Here is a 20,145-nt window from a genome sequence, read left to right as displayed (position 1 = left end):
AAGCAATCTTCTATTTGTATTTATTTTTTATACTTCAATGCCATCTAGAGTGTCTTTCCGTGTTTAGCCTGTTGAATGGGAGAGATTGTTTGTATTGTCTTTATGCATTTGAGTGTATAGAATGAGGGTCTTTATCATGTCTTGAAATCTCTCTTATGTATCGTTTGAATGGCGTGTGAGGAATAAATTCTCGGAATTTCTTAAAATATTAATGTGCAGATACACTAGCACATATTCAACTTTAACCTGGGATCTCCCATGCACTCTGAGGTATCAAATTCTTCAAGCTAAACATCTCAATAAATTCACAACTGCTTAAATACTAATAAAAAAAGTTTCAATGGTTGAGAGAAAAAATTAGTAAATTTAACCACAACAGGGAAGCTATGATATGTCCAAGCTAGAGACTGAAAAAGAAAACCTGCCACACAAAAAATTGCACCTTGGCACCCTTTCTCTTCTTGTAATGCTTTTGATGATATCCCTTGTATTTCAATCTGTCCATGCTCTCCAAAAGGGACTTAGATTCTTCTAAACCATCTTTAAAATGTCTCTCTACTATTCGGCCAGTTATTTTTGGTTGAAGTAGCATCAATGCTGCAAGGGCTGTAAGGTGCCTTGTCCTTTCTAGAGCTACTTAAAGAATAAAAGTGATTGTATGAACTATTTGATAATTGGGATCGGAAAGGAATTGAAAATCCAGATCCTTGATCAAGATATACTCTACTTGATATTTTTTGAGACCATGGATCATCAATAACATTATAATCTCTATATTCCTATTCATCTTTCATAGAACTCTGACTGGCTTTTATTTGGGTTTTCCTCACCTTGTTTGAGTTTACAAATTCTATATCTGATACAGGAGAATCCCAAGTAGTTCTCACTATAGATGAAGCTCTTTTTGGTAGATTCAGGGAGTTTGTAGGTTGCATGGATTGGGCCCTCATGAATCCCTGATCGTACTTGTGATAAATTCTAAGCTCTCTCGATAGACTTTTATGTCCTAGAGATGCCCAAGAGAAGACCCTGGTTTGGTGTTCTGGTGTGGACTTACATTTACAAGGATTAGGCTCCAAACAATCCATCTTGCTACTCTTCAATGAAATATAGTCATGAACTGATTCAAAGTTAGAAAAACAAGAATCCTTCACAGTCATTGCATTTGACATGTCTATGGCAGATATAAGACAATTTGCCAAGAGAGTGGGAGCAGAATCCCCATTTAAAGGAGACCTAGAAATTGACGACTTGTTCAAGGTAGATGAAGGGCTATCTGGGAATGGATAACAAATATGAAGTCCAAGCTCTGCACTTCTAGAGCCAATCAAAGGACTATAGTAAGGATATTTTTTGGGAGAAAACTCCACACTCTTTGTGGAAAACCTCCTGTTGTTGTTATCAACAAAATCAAAGATTCCCCACTTGTAATTCTCGGAGAAGTTCGAATCATAACTTCTTCGAGAATGCAAAACTTGAAATGCTTGAGAAGGATAAGTCTTTTTATAAAGTTCAACCATTTCCTCTTCATCTTCTTCCCAGATTGATTCAAGATCAGAATTTGTTTTGTATCCAGAATTTTCTGTATGATTGAAAATTTTCCAACCCAAATTTCAATTTCATTTTACATCAGTGATATACAACCCATGCCTTCACCTCTTAGCTGGGGTTTAAGGTTGTTTGTGAAAGTAAAGATTCTGTAGGATTTCAATTCTTTCTTCCAAAGTAATCTTTTGTTTGTATTTAATTTTTATACTTCAATGCCATCTAGAGTGTCTTTCCTTGTTTAGCCTCTTGAGTGGGAGAGATTATTTATATTGTCTTCATGCAATTGAGTGTCCAAACATACTGGTAATAAATTTTTAAATATCCATGTCCAGTGCTCTTTGCTATCTGTATTTTTTTCTTTAGTGTGTGACCATCTAGAATGCCTTTCCTTGTGTAAAAAACCTGAGCGAAAGAGAATATTGTTAGTACAAATATTTAAATACATTTACCATACTGATTTGTTGGGTTGTTGGATTTTCTTTGCTCCACATCTACTAGTTGATGTGTCCACATAAATTGAATATATGAGGTTTGTTGGGCTCAAAGACTTCACTAATATGTCTGCGACCTTCGTTTTTCATGGTATGAATGAATTATTTGGATCAGAGATTGTGGTAATGATTATAATATATTTTTGTTGCAACATGTGTGGAATTTATCTTTGACCTTTATTATACGCACAACGCCCCTAGGGTACCTATTGCCTGTACGTGGATAAGCAAGTTTATTATCCTTTTTCTTTTCATTTTGTAACGTGAATCTACAACATATAGGAGATTGTTTAGATTATTTCTAGTTGCTAACTATTGTTTTTCCTTGTTTTAAGATTAAAAGATTCAATTACGTCTGCAATTCTTGTTAGATATAGGATGAAGGTCATTACTCTACTCCCTAATTTTATGGGAGACCCGCCAGCTCAAGCTTTTTTATATAACTATGAATGAATTGAATTAGATGCGGGCCCATTTGGGACTGAAATTTGTTCTTTTAGGTCAGGTTAACTAATATAAGATTAAAATATTCAATTACGTCTACATTTCTTGTTAGATATAGGATGAAGGTCATTACTCTAATGCCCAATTTTAAAGGAGATCTGCCAGCTCTAGCTTTTCTATATAACTATAGATGAATTGAATTGGATGCGGGCCCAATTGGGGCTGAAATTTATTCTTTTAGGTAAGGTTTACTAAATGTTGATGAAATTTGTTCTTTTAGGTGAGGTTGACTACATGTTGATATTATATAACTAGATTATATAATAGACTATCTTGGTTATCATTTATAATGATTGTGAATGTTCGTTTTAACTCTATTTTCTGGGTCAATGTTTTTAGGGTTTTTATGTTTGATTTTATGGGAACTTGCCTCGAGAAACACTCCCCGAGGTAGGGAGTTGTGGTGTATTACATAAGCTATTTTAGCTTAGAGGTAAGGGGTTGTGTTGCATAACATGAGTTGTCTTTGGCTTATGTGCTAGATTATAGGGGTGTCTATTTTTCCAAAATCGTACATGACTTGCTCCCAGATTCATCCTTTGTTTGAAATATGTTAGTTTGGTTGAATTTATATTATTAATGCTAAAAACTATGTGGAATTCACAGACTCTTCTATGGCTCTGATTGTGAAAGTTAGGGGTTCATTGCGTCTTAAAAAAACATCAACACCAGAGAACCATCACATTCAATCAAGGATCCATACCTACATTCACCAACCATCCAGTTCACATTCAATCAAGGATCCATACCTACATTCACCAACCATCCATTTCCAAATTACCAGGCTATCTTGTTCCCTAGAAGGGTATAAAACAAAACTAAAGTTGCAAGTACAATGTTGAAATTGCTAAGCATTCCCTCAATTGACATATTGCAACTCAAATCAATAGGATAACTAAAGAGGAGTTCACTTTACTTTTAACACCATGTTATTTCTCTCACTCAAATTGTAACATATCAGGTCTGTTTCCATCTGTTCTCTTTCTCCATATGTTATTGCCTTCAACCATTCCTTTGCAACAATTGGTGCAATTGCTAGTTTTTAGGCTTTTGATAAGAAATTTCTATTTTTCACACATTTCAAAATAAAATTGAAAATGCTTTACTATGTGTTTAAAAAATCTAGATGACATTTTATTTGTACAAGCTAGGATGGACTATTGTGGTCAAGTTTTATGTTAATACTATGTGGAATGGAAAATTTCAAAGGTTATTCATAAAATTGATAAAATATTTAATTTAATTTTATACTTTATTATATTAATTTAATTTTAATTAATTTATTAAGATTGATATTATTATTATTATTTAAAATAATATTTATAGAATTTTTTTAATTTTTTTTATGTTTTTTTTTAACAAAGAGTACTTATTTATTCCTATTCAATTTAAAATCTCATAAAAATGTAATGGTTGAAATTTTTTTGTTATTCTTCTCACTTAGAATCATTTCTAACAATGAACATAATGTTTATTGTAATAGTTTCGAGTCTTATTAAATCTATATCATTCTTAAAAACACATAAACATATAAATTTCCTCAAAAATATATATACATAATTCTTTTATAAATTTTAATAAAATAAAATAAAAATTCCATTAATAATATTTTTCCACAATTTTATATATATAAACTCAAAATATTCTCATGATTATATATCTAAAAACACATTATTTTTACAAATTTCAATAAATTTTAATAAAACCAAAAAAAAATTCCATTAATAATATATATATATATATATATATATATATATATATATATATATATATATCATTTTACAAATTTCAATAACACATATATAACAAGAATATTAAAATGGCTAGTCGATATTTTTTTTCAATGGTTTTATATATATAGAGATATATAATCCAACTCGCTTGATTAACTCCCAGTTGACCATTTTGATGTTTTTTATTAATTTATTAATGGGACAATCAGTGTTTACTAATAAGGAATGCATCTTGATATTAAGATTATTTAAGGAAAACCATGCAGCTGGAATTACAAGTTGGTGGTCTATACTTAGAAATAATGCTTATATTAGTAAATAGGTATATTAGTTTGTTGAGCAATTTTCTCAACAAGTAATTCCTTATTTGGAATATGTTGGATCTCATTAACACTATTTATGTGGCTTGTAATTTGGTTTTGAACGTAATAAAACAAATAATTTTGAGAATAATCTGTCTCTATCTTCTATGTTTACTCCTCAAATTTTTATATTAATATCAAAGCCCATATGAACCTTAATCCCTCTGGCGAAAGCCTAACCCATATGGGCATGACTCCCTCTCTCTTTCCGAGAGCCCAGAAAGATGGAAAAAATATGAAGATAAAATTCCTACCATGTACATAGTACATAGAGTAGAGGTAGATATCTATGGTGTATTTTCTATGTTGTGTTGTGTTTGATTGTTGATGGAACACTGAGACCGTTGTTGTATGAGGGATCGTTGGCTCGTGTACAATGTAATTGCTTCAAAGCCTTGGAGAGGATCGAAGGGCTCGTCAAGCTGAAAATGTGGCGCCATCTATTCTTGCTTGAAAATCACTGTATCATGCACAAGTCTACTTAATCTGTTCCTGGCACCAGCTGCAACATGCATTTACTTAGCCATAGGATCTCTAGATGTTCCATCCACTCCACACCCCTTCGAATGGGGCAACAATTATAAAAGATTTCATAGCGGTCATCAGTTTCCCGTCTCAGCGGACCTAAGGAATCACCATATTGCAAAGAGAAGGTTCGCATCTTTCTCATGGCCCCAATGTCCGCGGCTTGTAAAATTATTTACTTATTGAGTCCCTATTAAAGGTTACTGATAGATGTTGGAGCAGGTTCAAATCAAAGAAATTCACCCCTCCAAAGCCACTGGCTATTGCTTTCCTATTGAATACGACTCATTTCAACCTCAACGTTTGTAAAGAGCAGAGCTTCGATAATCCATAAGGTAACGGCTCCAAATTTTTGCAGCCCTTCACATTCAGATGTAGCATAGATTTATTCTGACCTATTCCTAAATGGAGGTTACATAGATATTCACAGTTGCTAACATCTAGAAATTCAAACTGCTTCCAATTCAAACCAGAGAAGATGGATCAACGTGAAAGGCCGACTGCTTCCAATTCAAAGCAAAGAAGATGGATCAACGTGAAAGGCCGTTGCTGGAGCAGATTATGGCACTAGCATTCTGCCCTTCTTGACCGGGCGTGGGATACGAAATCGATTAAAGATCGACTAAGGATTGATCTAGGCCACATCTGTAAGGACCTGCGGTCCTTGGCGCGTCCGCCCGAAGTGCGACCGCGGGTGAGCGCGCGGTTGGGCGTGCGAAGCTGCGGTGCGACGAAGTTATGCGAGCTCTCTTGAAGTGCGATGATATAATGCGACGATATGGAAGGGAGTTGGCATGTTTATACCATACTTAGAGCGTGGAACAAATAGTTGAAGGCCGACTTGTGGATGGAGGAAGGCCGACACATTTGTTGGGCGTTCGAAGGGGTGTGCGTAGCATAGGTTGGGCGGTCGGCTGGACAGCCCACCCACAATTGCGATGTGTATATATTGGAGATGCGTTGAGGCATTTCCACCATCATCCAACTTGCTCATCGCTCAACAAGAAGTGCGTAGGAAGGTGAAGGCGCAGCAAAAGAGAGGCGCAGATTGGTGATGCGCCCGTTCTTGGGCGAAGCCGCATGGAGGAACACACATCTTGGTCTTGGGTGAAGGGTGTGGGCAGGGTCACCCGCCGGTTGGAGAAGGGCATGCACAGGTGTGTGGCGCCCGCATTGTGCGACGACTTGGCATGGGTGTCTTGGCGACTTGGGTGAGTGCCCGCCCATCGTGCAAGTGTGCACGGAGACTTGTTGGTGTGTTGGGTTGTGAATGAAAGCGTGTCTCGGGTTGAGGCGCCCGTGTGTGGCGACTTGGAGGCGTGCCCAAGTTGGGCAAATGACACGATCATGAGACGAAGGTTGGAACCGGAGGTCGTAGAGTTGGGCAGGTGGTACTACGTGCTGTTCAAACGATTTGGGCGTTTGTCAAGAGTTGGCAAGCGGGACTGCGTATGGGCAGGGATACACGGTTTGGGCGTTTGCGACCAAACGAAGTGCGAACCGGTGAAGACGTGCAACGAGGTGAACAACGGGTTGGAGAGTCGTGCGGAGGTGCCGACGAGCTGGGCAACCGAGTTTGCCGAAGTTGTGAAAATTGACTAAGTGTAAATTTGGGGTTTCCCAAGATTTAGCTTGGGCATTGTAAAAATGATGATTATATAATATATTGATTCGGGCAGACTCATATTGTAGGGAGTTGCCCCTCCCCTTTATACTGTGCAATTGTCTTCTTGTTTATAATTGTTGTTGATAATGAATGAGTATGGGTGTTCATTGGTATAAAGGATAAACATAATAATACTTGGTTGCAAAACACAAACTAAGTAGGAGAAAGTGAATGTTAGGCGTAGTCCACGAACATAAGTATTGGTGAAAAGAAAGTGTTCGATGGTGCTGCACCTCGTTATAAGCGGTTGAAAGACTACAGCAGGTGTAGGGGCGTGACAGTTGGTATCAGAGCTAGTCTGAAGACTTGGAGGAGTCTTGCAGGAAGCTGGGTGAAGCAAGTGTATCCACACACTTGGAAACTTGACAGTTGATGATAGTGGAAGCAGGTACTTGCAGATGAAGGAAGTTAGTTTCACACGCAAGTGGAACAAGGGCTGGTTCATGGTTGCAGGGAACTTGGTGAAGCTGGTGAGACAGGTTTAGCAGGGGTGAAGCTTAGTGCTTGGGCCAAGCTGAACGACAAGGCATGGCAAGTTTGGAAGAATGTGAAGGGAAGCTCTTGCTTACCTTATACAGGTTGAAGAGGTTGAAAGAAGAGAATCCTCGGATTCGAAAGGAACTTGAAGTCTTGGAAAAGAATGTTGAAGACGAACTTCTTCAACTTGGTTGGACAATGGGGCAAGGTGAAGTTGCAGATTGTGCTATCAAGGAAGAGGAAGTGATGATAGTTGAAGATGTTGCAGATGTGACAACGATGGAGGATGAACTTGAGATTGATCAAGTTGGACCAGGATCGTGTAATTTGCAGACATGGATCGATGAGGATACTCATTTGGAGGAACCTCATGATCATGATGAAGAGCAAGGATTGTTGATTGTTGCAGAACTTGTTGGGGTTGTTTGTGACCTTATGTTGGAAGGTGCAAAGGACCGTGACAAGGGAGGAACATGATGATCGTTGTGGAGGATTGGGTCATGCTTTAGCCACTTTGGCTAAGTGCCCGGCTTGACTCATGGACAGATTGGAGGGCACACACTTGGGTTGCTTGGGTGGACTTCTCATGGCCGAGACCAATAGAAAGTCTTGGTGGAACCTTTGGTGGAGGAGCTATGATGGAGAGACTCATGTGATGATGATATGGTTGGGTGACCGAGTTCACTAGACTAAAGATTGCAGACTTGGATGAGGATGACCAATTGTTGTGATGGGTCTACTTGGTTGGACTACATGGGCAACTTAGTCATGGACATCAGGTTGGAGACATGGAGCATGGCAGTCTTATGCAGGGACATTAGGCAGGAGCACTTATAGAGGTGTCACTTATGGGCATCCAATGGGGAGTGCTAAGGCAAGGATGTTGTGCAGATGGATTTGCTGATGTGACATGGAGATGTTTTACTTATGAGCCGATGGAGAGGTTATGCACTCTTGTACAACAAGGCCATGGACTTGGATGGAGTTGTGAGCAGACTATGGAGCATTCCTACTACATGGAGAGCTGAGGCATCTTGCAGAGACCTTTGGGGCAAGACTTGTATGCTTGTTGAGATGTTGGTTGGAGATGACTCATGGAGCTCATGATGACATGAGGTTGTGACTTTTAGGGACTTCGTATATGGTGGTCTTGGAGGATCTGATGCATTGAGGAGCTGAGGTCAGAGACTTTGATGCAGGATGGGGTGCATACTTTCAAGTACATGTATGGGAATGGCTTGAAAGAGTGACTTAATGTGGAGGATCGATATGAGACACTTTGAAGTGATGGAGTTACAACGATAATGATGCTTTGGTGTCTACACTTGGGCATGGGTTGAGCCGAGACTCAACTGCTTTGGATCGCATGTTGCAGATGAGACGAGGACTACTTCATGGACCTAAGCATGGCTTACACTTGTATGGAGATGGATTTTTGATCGAGTTGAGGATGTGGCGGGTGTCTTGAGAAACAACTGATGGTGGCATGAGGATGTGCATTCTCATGATTGAGCGTGACAGTTGGACTGGCCATCCGACTAGTTCAGACATGGGGGCCGACATGTACAGAGATGTGTTAGCATTGTGTTGGAGTACCATGGCAGTAGTTCACATGATGACACATGATGAGGTCGACACGGGATGTTGCAGGGAGCATGTAGCTTGGATGGAGGGGCCAGCCTTCCATGGTGTGGAGCAGCATGTGGAGATTGTGACGGGGTGATCGATGATCATGGATTGAGATGATCTCTGATGGTTGACATACCGATGAGGTGTATACCTTGGTATGGTGATCTTGGTGACAGATGGTTGCCAGGGCGAGACATGGTGGAGACGGTGGTTCTACATATGTTGCAGTGATGTTTGCAGTATGTGGAGGAGTTGACATCATGGATATTGATCATCTTGGTGGATGGCTACCAGGATGGTATGTTGTCGAGGACGACAACGACTTCAGGTGGAGGAGGATGTAAGGACCTGCGGTCCTTGGCACGTCCGCCCGAAGTGCGACCGCGGGTGAGCGCGCGGTTGGGCGTGCGAAGCTGCGGTGCGACGAAGTTATGCGAGCTCTCTTGAAGTGCGACGATATAATGTGACGATATGGAAGGGAGTTGGCATGTTTATACCATACTTAGAGCGTGGAACGAATAGTTAAAGGCCGACTTGTGGATGGAGGAAGGTCGACATATTTGTTGGGCGTTCGAAGGGGTGTGCGTAGCATAGGTTGGGCGGTCGGCTGGACAACCCACCCACAATTGCGATGTGTATATATTGGAGATGCGTTGAGGCATTTCCACCATCATCCAACTTGCTCATCGCTCAACAAGAAGTGCGTAGGAAGGTGAAGGCGCAGCAAAGGAGAGGTGCAGATTGGTGATGCGCCCGTTCTTGGGCGAAGCCGCACGGAGGAACGCACATCTTGGTCTTGGGTGAAGGGCGCGGGCAGGGTCGCCCGCCGGTTGGAGAAGGGCGTGCACAGGTGTGTGGCGCCCGCATTGTGCGACGACTTGGCATGGGTGTCTTGGCGACTCGGGTGAGCGCCCGCCCATCGTGCAAGTGTGCACGGAGACTTGTTGGTGTGTTGGGTTGTGAACGGAAGCGTGTCTCGGGTTGAGGCGCCCGTGTGTGGTGACTTGGAGGCGCGCCCAAGTTGGGCAAACGACATGATCGTGAGACGAAGGTTGGAACTGGAGGTCGTAGAGTTGGGCAGGTGGTACTACGTGCTGTTCATATGATTTGGGCATTTGTCAAGAGTTGGCAAGCGGGACTGCGTATGGGCAGGGATACACGGTTTGGGCGTTTGCGACCAAATGAAGTGCGAACCGGTGAAGACGTGCGACGAGGTGAACGACGGGTTGAAGAGTCGTGCGGCGACCGTGTGGAGGTGCTGACAAGTTGGGCAACTGAGTTTGCCGAAGTTGTGAAAATTGACTAAGTGTAAATTTGGGGTTTCCCAAGATTTAGCTTGGGCATTGTAAAAATGATGATTATATAATATATTGATTCGGGCAAACTCATATTGCAGGGAGTTGCCCCTCCCCTTTATACTGTGCAATTGTCTTCTTGTTTATAATTGCTGTTGATAATGAATGAGTATGGGTGTTCATTGGTATAAAGGATAAACATAATAATAATTGGTTGCGAAACACAAACTAAGTAGGAGAAAGTGAATGTTAGGCGTAGTCCACGAACATAAGTATTGGTGAAAAGAAAGTGTTCGGTGGTGCCGCACCTCGTTATAAGCGGTTGAAAGACTACCGCAGGTGTAGGGGCGTGACAACATCCGTTGAGAAGCAACGAAGCACTGATTTTTAATTGGGCGTATTCATCTTGGACATCGTCATAACAAGTAATCATAATGAATCTCGATGCAGCCAATGACGTGTTATGGTCTATGTGCTTCTTTCAGGGGCCTCACCTGCAATTCATGCGACAGTGACGTGAGGTGGTGGGCCCCAGTATTGCAGCAATAATGTTGCAACTCCTGGAACTCCCTTCTTTAATTTTATCAACCCGGTAGTTCGTAACAAACTTGGAAGCGACGGTGCTGTATGCACGGTGCTGTATGCACAAGTACTAGCTCTTGCCGCAGCTGTCACTTGGTCAGCTAGCACAAGTCCGCTAGGAGCTTAAGCCAACTTCTATGAGCTCTTAGAAGAAGCTTTTTAACTTATGAATGAAAGCTAACTCAAAGGGGCTAATTTACTTGCAGAAAGAAACTGGAAAGCGGAAAGGAAATGCAAACCCTAACAAACCCTAATTTTACCAGCTAGCCCTACTGATGCGAAAAAGAGGATGCAAGCTACTGAAAGAGATGCCATTGACTTCTAGGAAGGTAAAATGCATGTGTCTAAGTTATCACTATCTGAAGAAAACATCTTTTTGTATTTTTGAATAAGTTGTCACAATTATCATGCATACAATTTAACTGTTTTTGACTGTGCAGAGGTGGATTGGCGAGAGGAAATGCTTGGAAGAGGTCGGGAAGGTTCAGAGAGGGCCTAAGGGGTCCCTAACACCCTTCCAAAGAGTTTCATAGAGTTTGGCTATCAAAAAACCTCATTCGTGAGCTTCTACAGGAAGTCTGCAGGGGTTCTACAGGATGTTTCAGGAATTTCTACAGGATGTTCAGAAATTTCTACAGGATGTTTAAAAATTGGATTTTGGAGGATGGGTGAGTGAGGGAAGATGCATGAATGGATATGGAGGTAGGATAGGGGTCTGAAGTGGCCCAAGGACTGGTGGATGGAGTGGTGAGAAGGTGTAGATAGCTAAGTTGGCTCAAAGAAGGCTGAAACAATGATGTACAAAAACTAGGGTTATGTGAGCAAATGTGGCAAACGTGAGGTAAGGATTCTAAGTAGAGGGTGGAGTGGATGGTGCTGATGGAGAATAAGCAGATGAAGGAGTGGTACAGGTGCTCTGCAAGTCGTTTTTCCAATCTGAACCAACAAAGACTTGTAAATTCAAAGACCTAGTTACGTTGACCTAATTTGCTAGCTGTCAGTAAAGAGAATGAACAGAAGTGTGACCTGCAATGAAACCATGTATTTTAACTCATGCAACTAAGCAAACGAAAGTCTGAACTTGTAACCAAATTCTACACATGAAGATCAAACACTAGTGATTGCATGGCAAAGCAAAATCAGTGATTTTGTGGGGCAGCACGGTTACTTCAATTCCAGCCCCTGATCCAATAAGGTAGAGGTGAAACCAAAAGTGTTTGTTGACCCTTTTTTGGAGCCTTTTTCCTGTTATTATCCTACCAACTAAATCTGAACATGAAAAGCTACTTTAACCATCAAAAGCAATCTAAATAACAAAGCAAGATTTAAATCTAAAATAGCAGATTTTATTCTAAGAATGCAGCAGAAACACATAAAGATAAACAAAGGAGGTACTGGGCACTTGAGATGGGCCCAACCCCAAGAGCTACAGCCTCCTAAGAGAGATTTAGAGCTGGTGCAAAGCTGGATTCATCTTTATTGATCAAAAGAAATGTTACATTCCAAAAACTGTCCACAAGGAGAACTTGAAAATGTGCTGAAAGCAAAGCTAATCTACTGCCTAAAAATCGAACTACAAAATGACTACAAAATGAATACAAAATGACTAACTACTGGCTAACCAAAATGAGGCCCTAAGCCTTCTTATTTATACAAATTGAGGACCCCAACAGTCCTCCTAAACTTTAGGGACTCGGCTGCCCAAAACTTGCAGTTAACAGCAGTCCTACTTGACTTGCTTGGCTGCCCTTGGATAATTGATTTGGTGGCCCTTGAACTCTGAGCTGATGGTGGAGAATTCGAGGTAAGGGCCCATAAATGAAGGGGACACCTTCCTACAAATCCTCTCTCTTGTTCTCCCACGAATTTGGCTGCCAAGTGCTCATTAAACCCCTTGATTTTGTCTCCAAATTGACCAAAAAGACTACACAAAGCACCCATTAGACTTGTTGGCATAATGACTAACCCAATTCACTCTATTAGCATAAATATAATAAAAAACATGCAATAAACTAATGAGAATGGTGGATTAAGTCGAATTAGGAGGTTGAAAGAGCCCAAATAATTATCCATTTTTGAGGCTCATCATGAGGGTGATTTGATTATGAGTGGCAACATATACCTTTCTTAAACGAGCGTGGAATCGATCTTCCACCCTTGCAAATCTGATTTATTTATGAGGTTTTGTTGGCGTAATTCATGATTCACTTTGCAAGTGGAAGAGTTTCCGCAGTAGTTCTTGGTCTTGCTGTCATGAGTTAGGTTGCTTTTTTTTGTTAAATAGTTGGTTGAGGCGTGAACTAATTATTGAAAAGGGAAATATAGTTTAAATCAGTGGTTTTGATGATTCACTTTGTAAGTGGAAGAGTTATTAGTCTCACTGTTATGAGTTAGGTTGCTTTCTTGGTTAAATAGTTTATTGAGGTGTAGAACTAATTATTGAATAGAGAAATATAGTGGTTTTTAAGGTTTTTAGGTGTAGCATCACTAATTTGATTATATGAGTCTCTTATACGCTAATGGGTCTTGTTGTGCTTTGAACTTCAAGAGCATCAGTTACAAGGTATGTTATGAGATCCATGTATGTAGAAAGATCAATTGGATTTATGAGATCTATGTATGTAGAAAGGTCAATTGCAAAATTGATTGTTGGATATAGTCTAGTGTCTAGATTGTCCTTCGGGAGATCGAAAAGTGTCAATTATACAAAGTTCATCAAAGATGGTCAAAAGTGGTTATGTCTTAAATGAGTTGAATGGGAAGGTCGAAGATTGTGGTGGTGAAAAGAACATTGTCTAGGAGACTTCAGAGTGGGGATTTCAGAGTGCCGGGGAGACTTCAGAGTGAGGATAAGTGCCAAGGAAGACTAGTCAGACAAACACAACTATATGTAATTTATGTTTCTTGTAATACTCTTTGTAATTATGTAAATGTAAGCATTAAAGGAAGACTTGGAAATAAAGCTTACATTAGTAAATAGGTAGATTAGTTTGTTGGTTTTGTTGAGAGATTTTCTCAACAAACAATTCTTTGTTTGGAATTTGTTGGATCTCAAAAACACTATTTATGTGGCTTGTAATTTGGTTTTGAATGCAATAAAATGAATAGCTTTGATAGCAATTTGTCTCCTGTGTTTGCTCCTCAAATTTTTATGTTCTATAAGGGCGCAGACTTTCATTCTTGCCATATGTCTTTGGGTCTGGGGTTGTTAACCTATTTTCTTACATCAAGGAAAATGAGCTCTTAACCAAGCAAAAACAGTTTTAGAGCATACTCTAAGCCCAATGAGGGTAGGTTTTTGCTCTTGCCAAATGTCTCTCGATTTTGCGTGGTTAACCTATTTTATTGATTATAAGGAAAAATAATTCTTAACCGAGCAAAAACTATTCTAGAACATACTCACTCGAGTAAAAAAGATTGAATCTTTTTATTTGATAGAAAAATTATAATATTTAAATTTATCAAGTACCTAACATATATTGATTAAAATTAAATTTTCCGTTATTTTAAAAGATCTATCATTAAAAATAAAATATATGAAGAAAAAACAAATTTTAAAATCACTTTTAATTTACAAGGTTAACTTGGGTATTTAACATTAATAATATGGGGAATTAAGTGCATTCTTCACAAATATTTAGATGTATGGTTGAAAGAAGATGCAAACTTCTGCAGACATTTGGTAATTTGGAGTCGTTTCACCATCCGATGTTGAAGAGAGTTTGGGTTAGTACTTTGAGTATTTGAGTATGTTTCAATTTGGAGTTGTTTGAGCATCGGATATTGGCGAGAGTTTCGGTGAGTACTCCGAGTATTTGAGTTTTTTCAAGTTGTATAGCAAGTGAAATCATAGTAATTTAATTGTTCCATGTTTTGGTACTTTGAGTATTTGAGTTTTTTTCAAGTTGTATAGCAAGTAAAATTTATGGTAATTTAATTGTTCTCTGTTTTGGTTTTTTTTGGTTTTGTTTTTTGTTCTGGGATCCAAATGCAGAGGAGGATGACGGCATATCGTGGCTTTTACCCATAACGAAGGCACCGAGATTTCCAATTTTCTGGTTGGATGCGCAATCTCCAACCCTTGAAATCGTGGCCTTTGTTGAGCTCCCTACCAAAATTCTGTACGGATTCCATGGCCTCTTTGTTAGTGATGCTGGCCTGGCAACCAGAACTAATTCCGAGCTCGCATCTAGATTAATTTTCTGTCACATCTACACAGACTCAAAAACAAAAAAAAACATTCGTTTTAACTTCACCATACGATACCAAACTGCGTGGCATTATTTTACAACTTAATTATTACAGCTGGCAAACTCGGTTCATTTAACATATGGTTCGGAACAATTAATATCGCAGTCCTGTGGAAATGGATAATTGAATTGATATACGGATCTGGTACTTACCTGGTGAATTTTTCGCAGACCTTATTAATTTAATATTACTGTTTTATGATGTGGGTGGCCCTCATTAACTATGTGGCACACCTCCAGATGCACTGCGATTATCGATGCCACCCCACAACCGTTCAATGGTGGCCATTCCCAAAACTCATCCTACGACTGTGATTAACCGAGGACAGGTTAGGGGAATTACCCCTCCGGGCCGCATCAGACACAGTTCATTTGGTACTTCTCCGCTGGTTCCGATGGCTTTGCAATCCTTGTCCTCCAACTGCTTGTTACAGGCGGAGAGGGTGGGGAATGTCGGTGAAATGGAAGTTTCTCAGACTACTCAGGGAACCCTAAGCTCTCTGATGGTTCATTTCGGCTTCACTGCTTCTCGCAGAGGAATCCTCCCTTCACCTCCGAATCAGGTAAGTTCCTACTGTAAGTTTTGTTGTCATTCCTCCTGTTCCATTTCTTGGGTTTTTACTACTAAATTTTTGTTATAAGATAACTCCGAGACGAGTTGTTTGGACAGGTGGGAAGGCCATCCTCCAGGACTGCTGGCTCCACCACACTACTTCGAAACGCTGGATATTCATCTCCAGGTTGGTTCTTTTGCGTTTTTCTGCTTTCTAGACTTCCTGTCCTTAACAAATCTCGGATGGATGGTTTGGTTGGGGTGAATATGTTATATTGAGCCTCCATATGCAAGAGAGTGTTTGCCTCTATTTTAATTCCCGTTGGGGGGTTTGTCTGTACCTGCGGCATTCTCTGGCGAGATGCTAGAGGTGGTTTTGAGCCTTGAGGCTAAGGGTTGATCCTACTGTGTTGTTAATAACATTTAATCTATACCCTTAAGAAGTCTCGGTGTTGTTTTTGTTACATTATTACAGCTTAATATATATGGTTCTGAGCCTTGAGGCTAAGGGTTGATCCTACTGTGTTGTTAATAACATTTAATATATACCCTTAAGAAGTCTCGGTGTTGTTTTTGTTACATTATTACAGCTAAATTATATATATCATCGGTACTCAGATACCGTCTACATACTTGTCATTTTCTTGTTGGATGATGTCTCTGTTATTTATTTTGGGAGAAGGTTCTGTCACATTCCTTCTGAGAAGAAACCTGGGTTATTCGATTAGGTGCCCCATACCCCGGGGTTTGCACATCTGCGACTGTCATTTTTCTATTTTTATCTACTTAAGCATGATTCACATTTCTTTGTCGATGGTGTTGTGCTCTATTCAGGTTCATGTTAATTTGGCCGCCCACGATGGATTCTATTTATAGACCAAGTCATAATACTATTAGCGTCGTTGTTTTTTTTCCTTCGACAGTTCTGTATGCATTAAATGGATTCTTTTAAAATTTCAGTACAGTTGGTTTATTCATTTTCACAATATTTCCATGGTGGTTCTAATCCCTCGTTTAGCCGTTGATCGAGACCCTTCACAGTCGTTACTAGTGTTTGAACTGCCTCAGACTTGTTCAGTTATCCGATAGTCTAGCAGATAATGGGTTGTGGATGGATATGGAGTTTTGAGATCATGCTCACCTCCCAATTGTAGCTTTGTTTAACTGCTACGAACCATTGATCTCAAGCAACCTTCTGTTGCTATTCTAAGACCGGTTTCTTTGTGTAGGAAACAGATTCAGTGGATTATAACACTGTTCTAGCCTTATGACTCTTTCACTGGTTATATATGTGCATAAGCTTCCACTTTGCAGACTAATGACTATTTCACAAGGAAATGAATATGTTATGTTTATTATTCTTTGCAGCGTTTTTTTATATAATATGAATATGTGTTGTTCGTGCCCATGAAATTGGTTGTTTTCTTTTATGTTAGGGAATATACCCGTTTTTATTTTGCATAAAAGAACATGCCCCTTCATTTGTGATTTTGAAGTCCAAACAAAAGCTTAAAGCTTACTGTCTATATTCTATATTTCTCTAAAGAATATATATGTAGATACCAGTGTGACACCACTGCACAATTTTCTTGTTATAAAACTAATTATGTTCTCAACACAAACATACAACACTGGTTACGACTATTTTCCTTCACAAATAAAATAAATAATTGGCTTTTCTTTCCTTTTTCCCAGTTAATGTCACCAATCAATCTGGAACACAGTAATACAACGTCACAATAATGTAAATGACCGTAATGTAAATTGCATTAATTATACCAACCGGAACCAGGAAGTCTCTCCTCCCAACCCAACGTTGAAACTGACAATGATGTCCAGTCTTCCCCCAAGCTTCCACTTGTCCAGACAGTGTAGGTTCAAATTTCAATGATGTCCAGTCTTCCCCCAAGCTTCCACTTGTCCAAAGCTTCCACTTGTCCAGACAGTGTAGGTTCAAATCCTAAGTTGTTTGATCTCCAAACCTAAGGACCCCGGTCTAGCTTAGAATCCGAACTTGCAAGGGTCACAGTAATGTAAATGACTGTAATGTAAATTGCATCAATTATACCAACCGGAACCAGGAAGGCTCTCCTCCCAACCTCCTAACCTTGAGACTGACAATGATTTCCAGTCTTCACCCAAGCTTCCACTTGTCCAGACAGTGTACGTTCAAATCCTAAGTTGTCTGATCTCTATTCAAATCCTAAGTTGTCTGATCTCCAAAACCTCAGGACCCGGTCCAGTTTAGAGTTCCAACTTGCAAGGGTCATAGTAATGTAAATGACTGTAATGTAAATTGCATCAATTATACCAACCGGAACCAGGAAGTCTCTCCTCTCCACTAGCCAGCAAGCGAGATAACGACCAGATAGCAAGACCAAGCTAGTGATGCCGGGCATCTCTTCTTGTATCGCCAGCCAGCTAACCAGCAATCATCAGCAAGCCGGTTCTGATCCCAGCTCGTTTCATTTCTCAACCTTTCTCCTCTCAACCTTGAGACTGACAATGATGTCCAGTCTTCCCCAAGCTTCCACTTGTCCAAACAGTGTAGGTTCAAATCCTAAGTTGTCTGATCTCCAAACCTTAAGACCCCGGTCCAGTTTAGAGTCCCAACTTGCAAGGATCTATTGAGGATTCCATTGGCCCAAGTCCAGCTCAGGAATTTCTCAGAACAACAGTACTCTGCTCACCTGCACATCTCAGGGCCGTGTATTCTTTCACTCTTATCCCTCTTGTTCTCCTCCCTCTCTCTTCTTTTCCTCAAAAACAAATCCATCCTTGGAACTATCCTTTTCTGGAAAAGAGACTCAAATGACCCAACTATCTGAGTTTTCTTTATTCAATTATACATATAACCACTTTTCTTTTAATACCCTGGAACTTTACTAAATCTGAGTCTCTACATTTATTTCCCCTTGGACTAAACACCGCCCCTGGTGTTTATTTCAAACTGTTTAATCAAGTTTGGATATGCCCTGCACTCTCCCTGCCTGCGTAAACGGTGTTTATATCTGCAATAGGCCGAATCCTAGAGACGTCCCCAGAGGCGGCCACCATCTTTTCGACGGCGACGGAATGCTTCACGCCGTCAGGATTAAAGACGGCCGAGTAACGTTCCGCGGGAGGTCGGGTAGTGCCCAACTTCTTTTCTGGTTTCTACAGCCTCGGCGCCGGATTGCCGGATTGGCCAGGGGAGTCCTGTTCAACGCCAGAGTGGCTCTCGGCCTCTTTAATCCCTTCAATGGTGCGGGATTGGCCAGTACCAGTCTCTTATATTTCAATCGCAGACTGATGGCGCTCGAGGAATCAGATCTGCCATACGCAAAGAACGTCACGGAATCCGGCGATATCGTCACTGTCGGCAGGTATGACTTCGACGGTAAACTCTTCATGGCCATGACAACACATCCGGGGAGCTTTTCGCTTTCCGCTGCAGTTTCATTCCTCCGTTTCTCAATTATTTCAGAGTGTCGCCTGCCGGAGAAAAAGAACCGGACGTCGGAATCTTGTCGATGTTGCAACTGTCGTTTATTCACGATTTTGCGATAACAAAGCAGTGTGCCATATTTCCCGATACCCAGATTGTGGTGGACCCCATGAACATGATTGTCGGCGGCGACTCTCCCATGGGCTGCGACACCGCTAAGGTCCCGCGGCTCGGCGTTCTCCCGCGCTACGCAACGGACGAGGATGCGATGAAATGGTTCGAAGTCCCGAGTTTCAATTTCATCCATTCGCTCAACGTGTGGGACGAGGGCGACGAGATCGTGTTGATTGCCGTGGAGCACCTTCTGGGGAGAACCCATCTGGTCCATTCAACAGTAGAGAAGGTCTGCATAAATTTGAGAAACGGGATTGTATCGAGAAAGCCACTGTCTTCAAAATGTTTGGAGTTGGGCATCATCAATCCCCGGTTCGTTGCGAAGAACAGGTATGCATTCATGTCGATAGGAGCACCGTTGCCTAAACTCTTCGGGGTCGTTAAAATTGACTTTGATATGGTGGAGGCGACCGCTGCCATGGAGTGCGTGGTTGCGTCGAGGTCGTATGGCGAAGGTTGCTTCGGCAGTGAGCCGTTCGTCGTGGCCCGGAGTTCGGATCCAAATGCCGAGGAGGACGACGGGTACATCGTGACTTTTACCCATAAGGAAGGCGCCGGGATTTCCAGCTTTCTGGTGATGGACGCGCAATCTCTGACCCTTGAAATCGTGGCCTCAGTTGAGCTCCCTGCTAGAGTTCCGTACAGATTTCATGGGCATCTTCATTAGGGACGCTGACCTGGCAAACCAAAACTAATTGCCAGCTTGCATCCAGATTAATATTCACTAATAATAGAAACATCTCATGATATTGCCATCTAATTTAAAAAAGGGAAAAAACTATTTTTTAGTCTTTTAATGAAAAACTTCTCAATTTATAGTGTGTTTCAGAAATACAAATGACATTTTATTGGTACAAGTTGGCATGGACTATCATCGTCAAGTTTTAGGACTATTCTTGTCAAATTATATGAATGTTATGTGGAATGAA

At 40.7% G+C, this 20,145-nt stretch overlaps 1 protein-coding gene and 1 pseudogene across 1 annotated transcript; both read left to right on the top strand.

The window, feature by feature from the left end:
* Nucleotides 1-15,199: 15,199 nt before the first annotated feature.
* LOC149255832 (uncharacterized) lies at nt 15,200-16,429 on the top strand. Its single transcript, XM_089457314.1, has 2 exons — nt 15,200-15,625; nt 15,733-16,429. The coding sequence occupies exons 1-2, from the start codon at nt 15,320-15,322 to the stop codon at nt 15,892-15,894; spliced, it is 468 nt and encodes a 155-aa protein (XP_089313440.1). The 5' UTR covers nt 15,200-15,319; the 3' UTR covers nt 15,895-16,429.
* A 2,156-nt stretch (nt 16,430-18,585) lies between these two features.
* Nucleotides 18,586-19,883, top strand: LOC149255831 (putative carotenoid cleavage dioxygenase 4, chloroplastic pseudogene; annotated as a pseudogene).
* The last annotated feature ends 262 nt before the right edge of the window (nt 19,884-20,145 follow it).

This window comes from Pinus tabuliformis, chromosome 7 (genome assembly GCF_031772625.1).
Source record: "Pinus tabuliformis cultivar Carrire ecotype Pingquan chromosome 7, CPIR1, whole genome shotgun sequence".
In the NCBI taxonomy this organism is placed as follows: domain Eukaryota; kingdom Viridiplantae; phylum Streptophyta; class Pinopsida; order Pinales; family Pinaceae; genus Pinus; species Pinus tabuliformis.
The sequence above is the reverse complement of the archived record's forward strand: the minus strand, read 5'-3'. Positions and strand labels throughout refer to the sequence as shown.

What these genes read in the sequence shown, in the direction of transcription:
- LOC149255832 (XM_089457314.1), top strand. Translation starts at nt 15,320, where the DNA reads ATGCCACCCCACAACCGTTCAATGGTGGCCATTCCCAAAACTCATCCT. An exon ending in TCCCTTCACCTCCGAATCAG is followed by an intron (nt 15,626 to 15,732) that starts GTAAGTTCCTAC and finishes TTGTTTGGACAG; the next exon opens with GTGGGAAGGCCATCCTCCAG.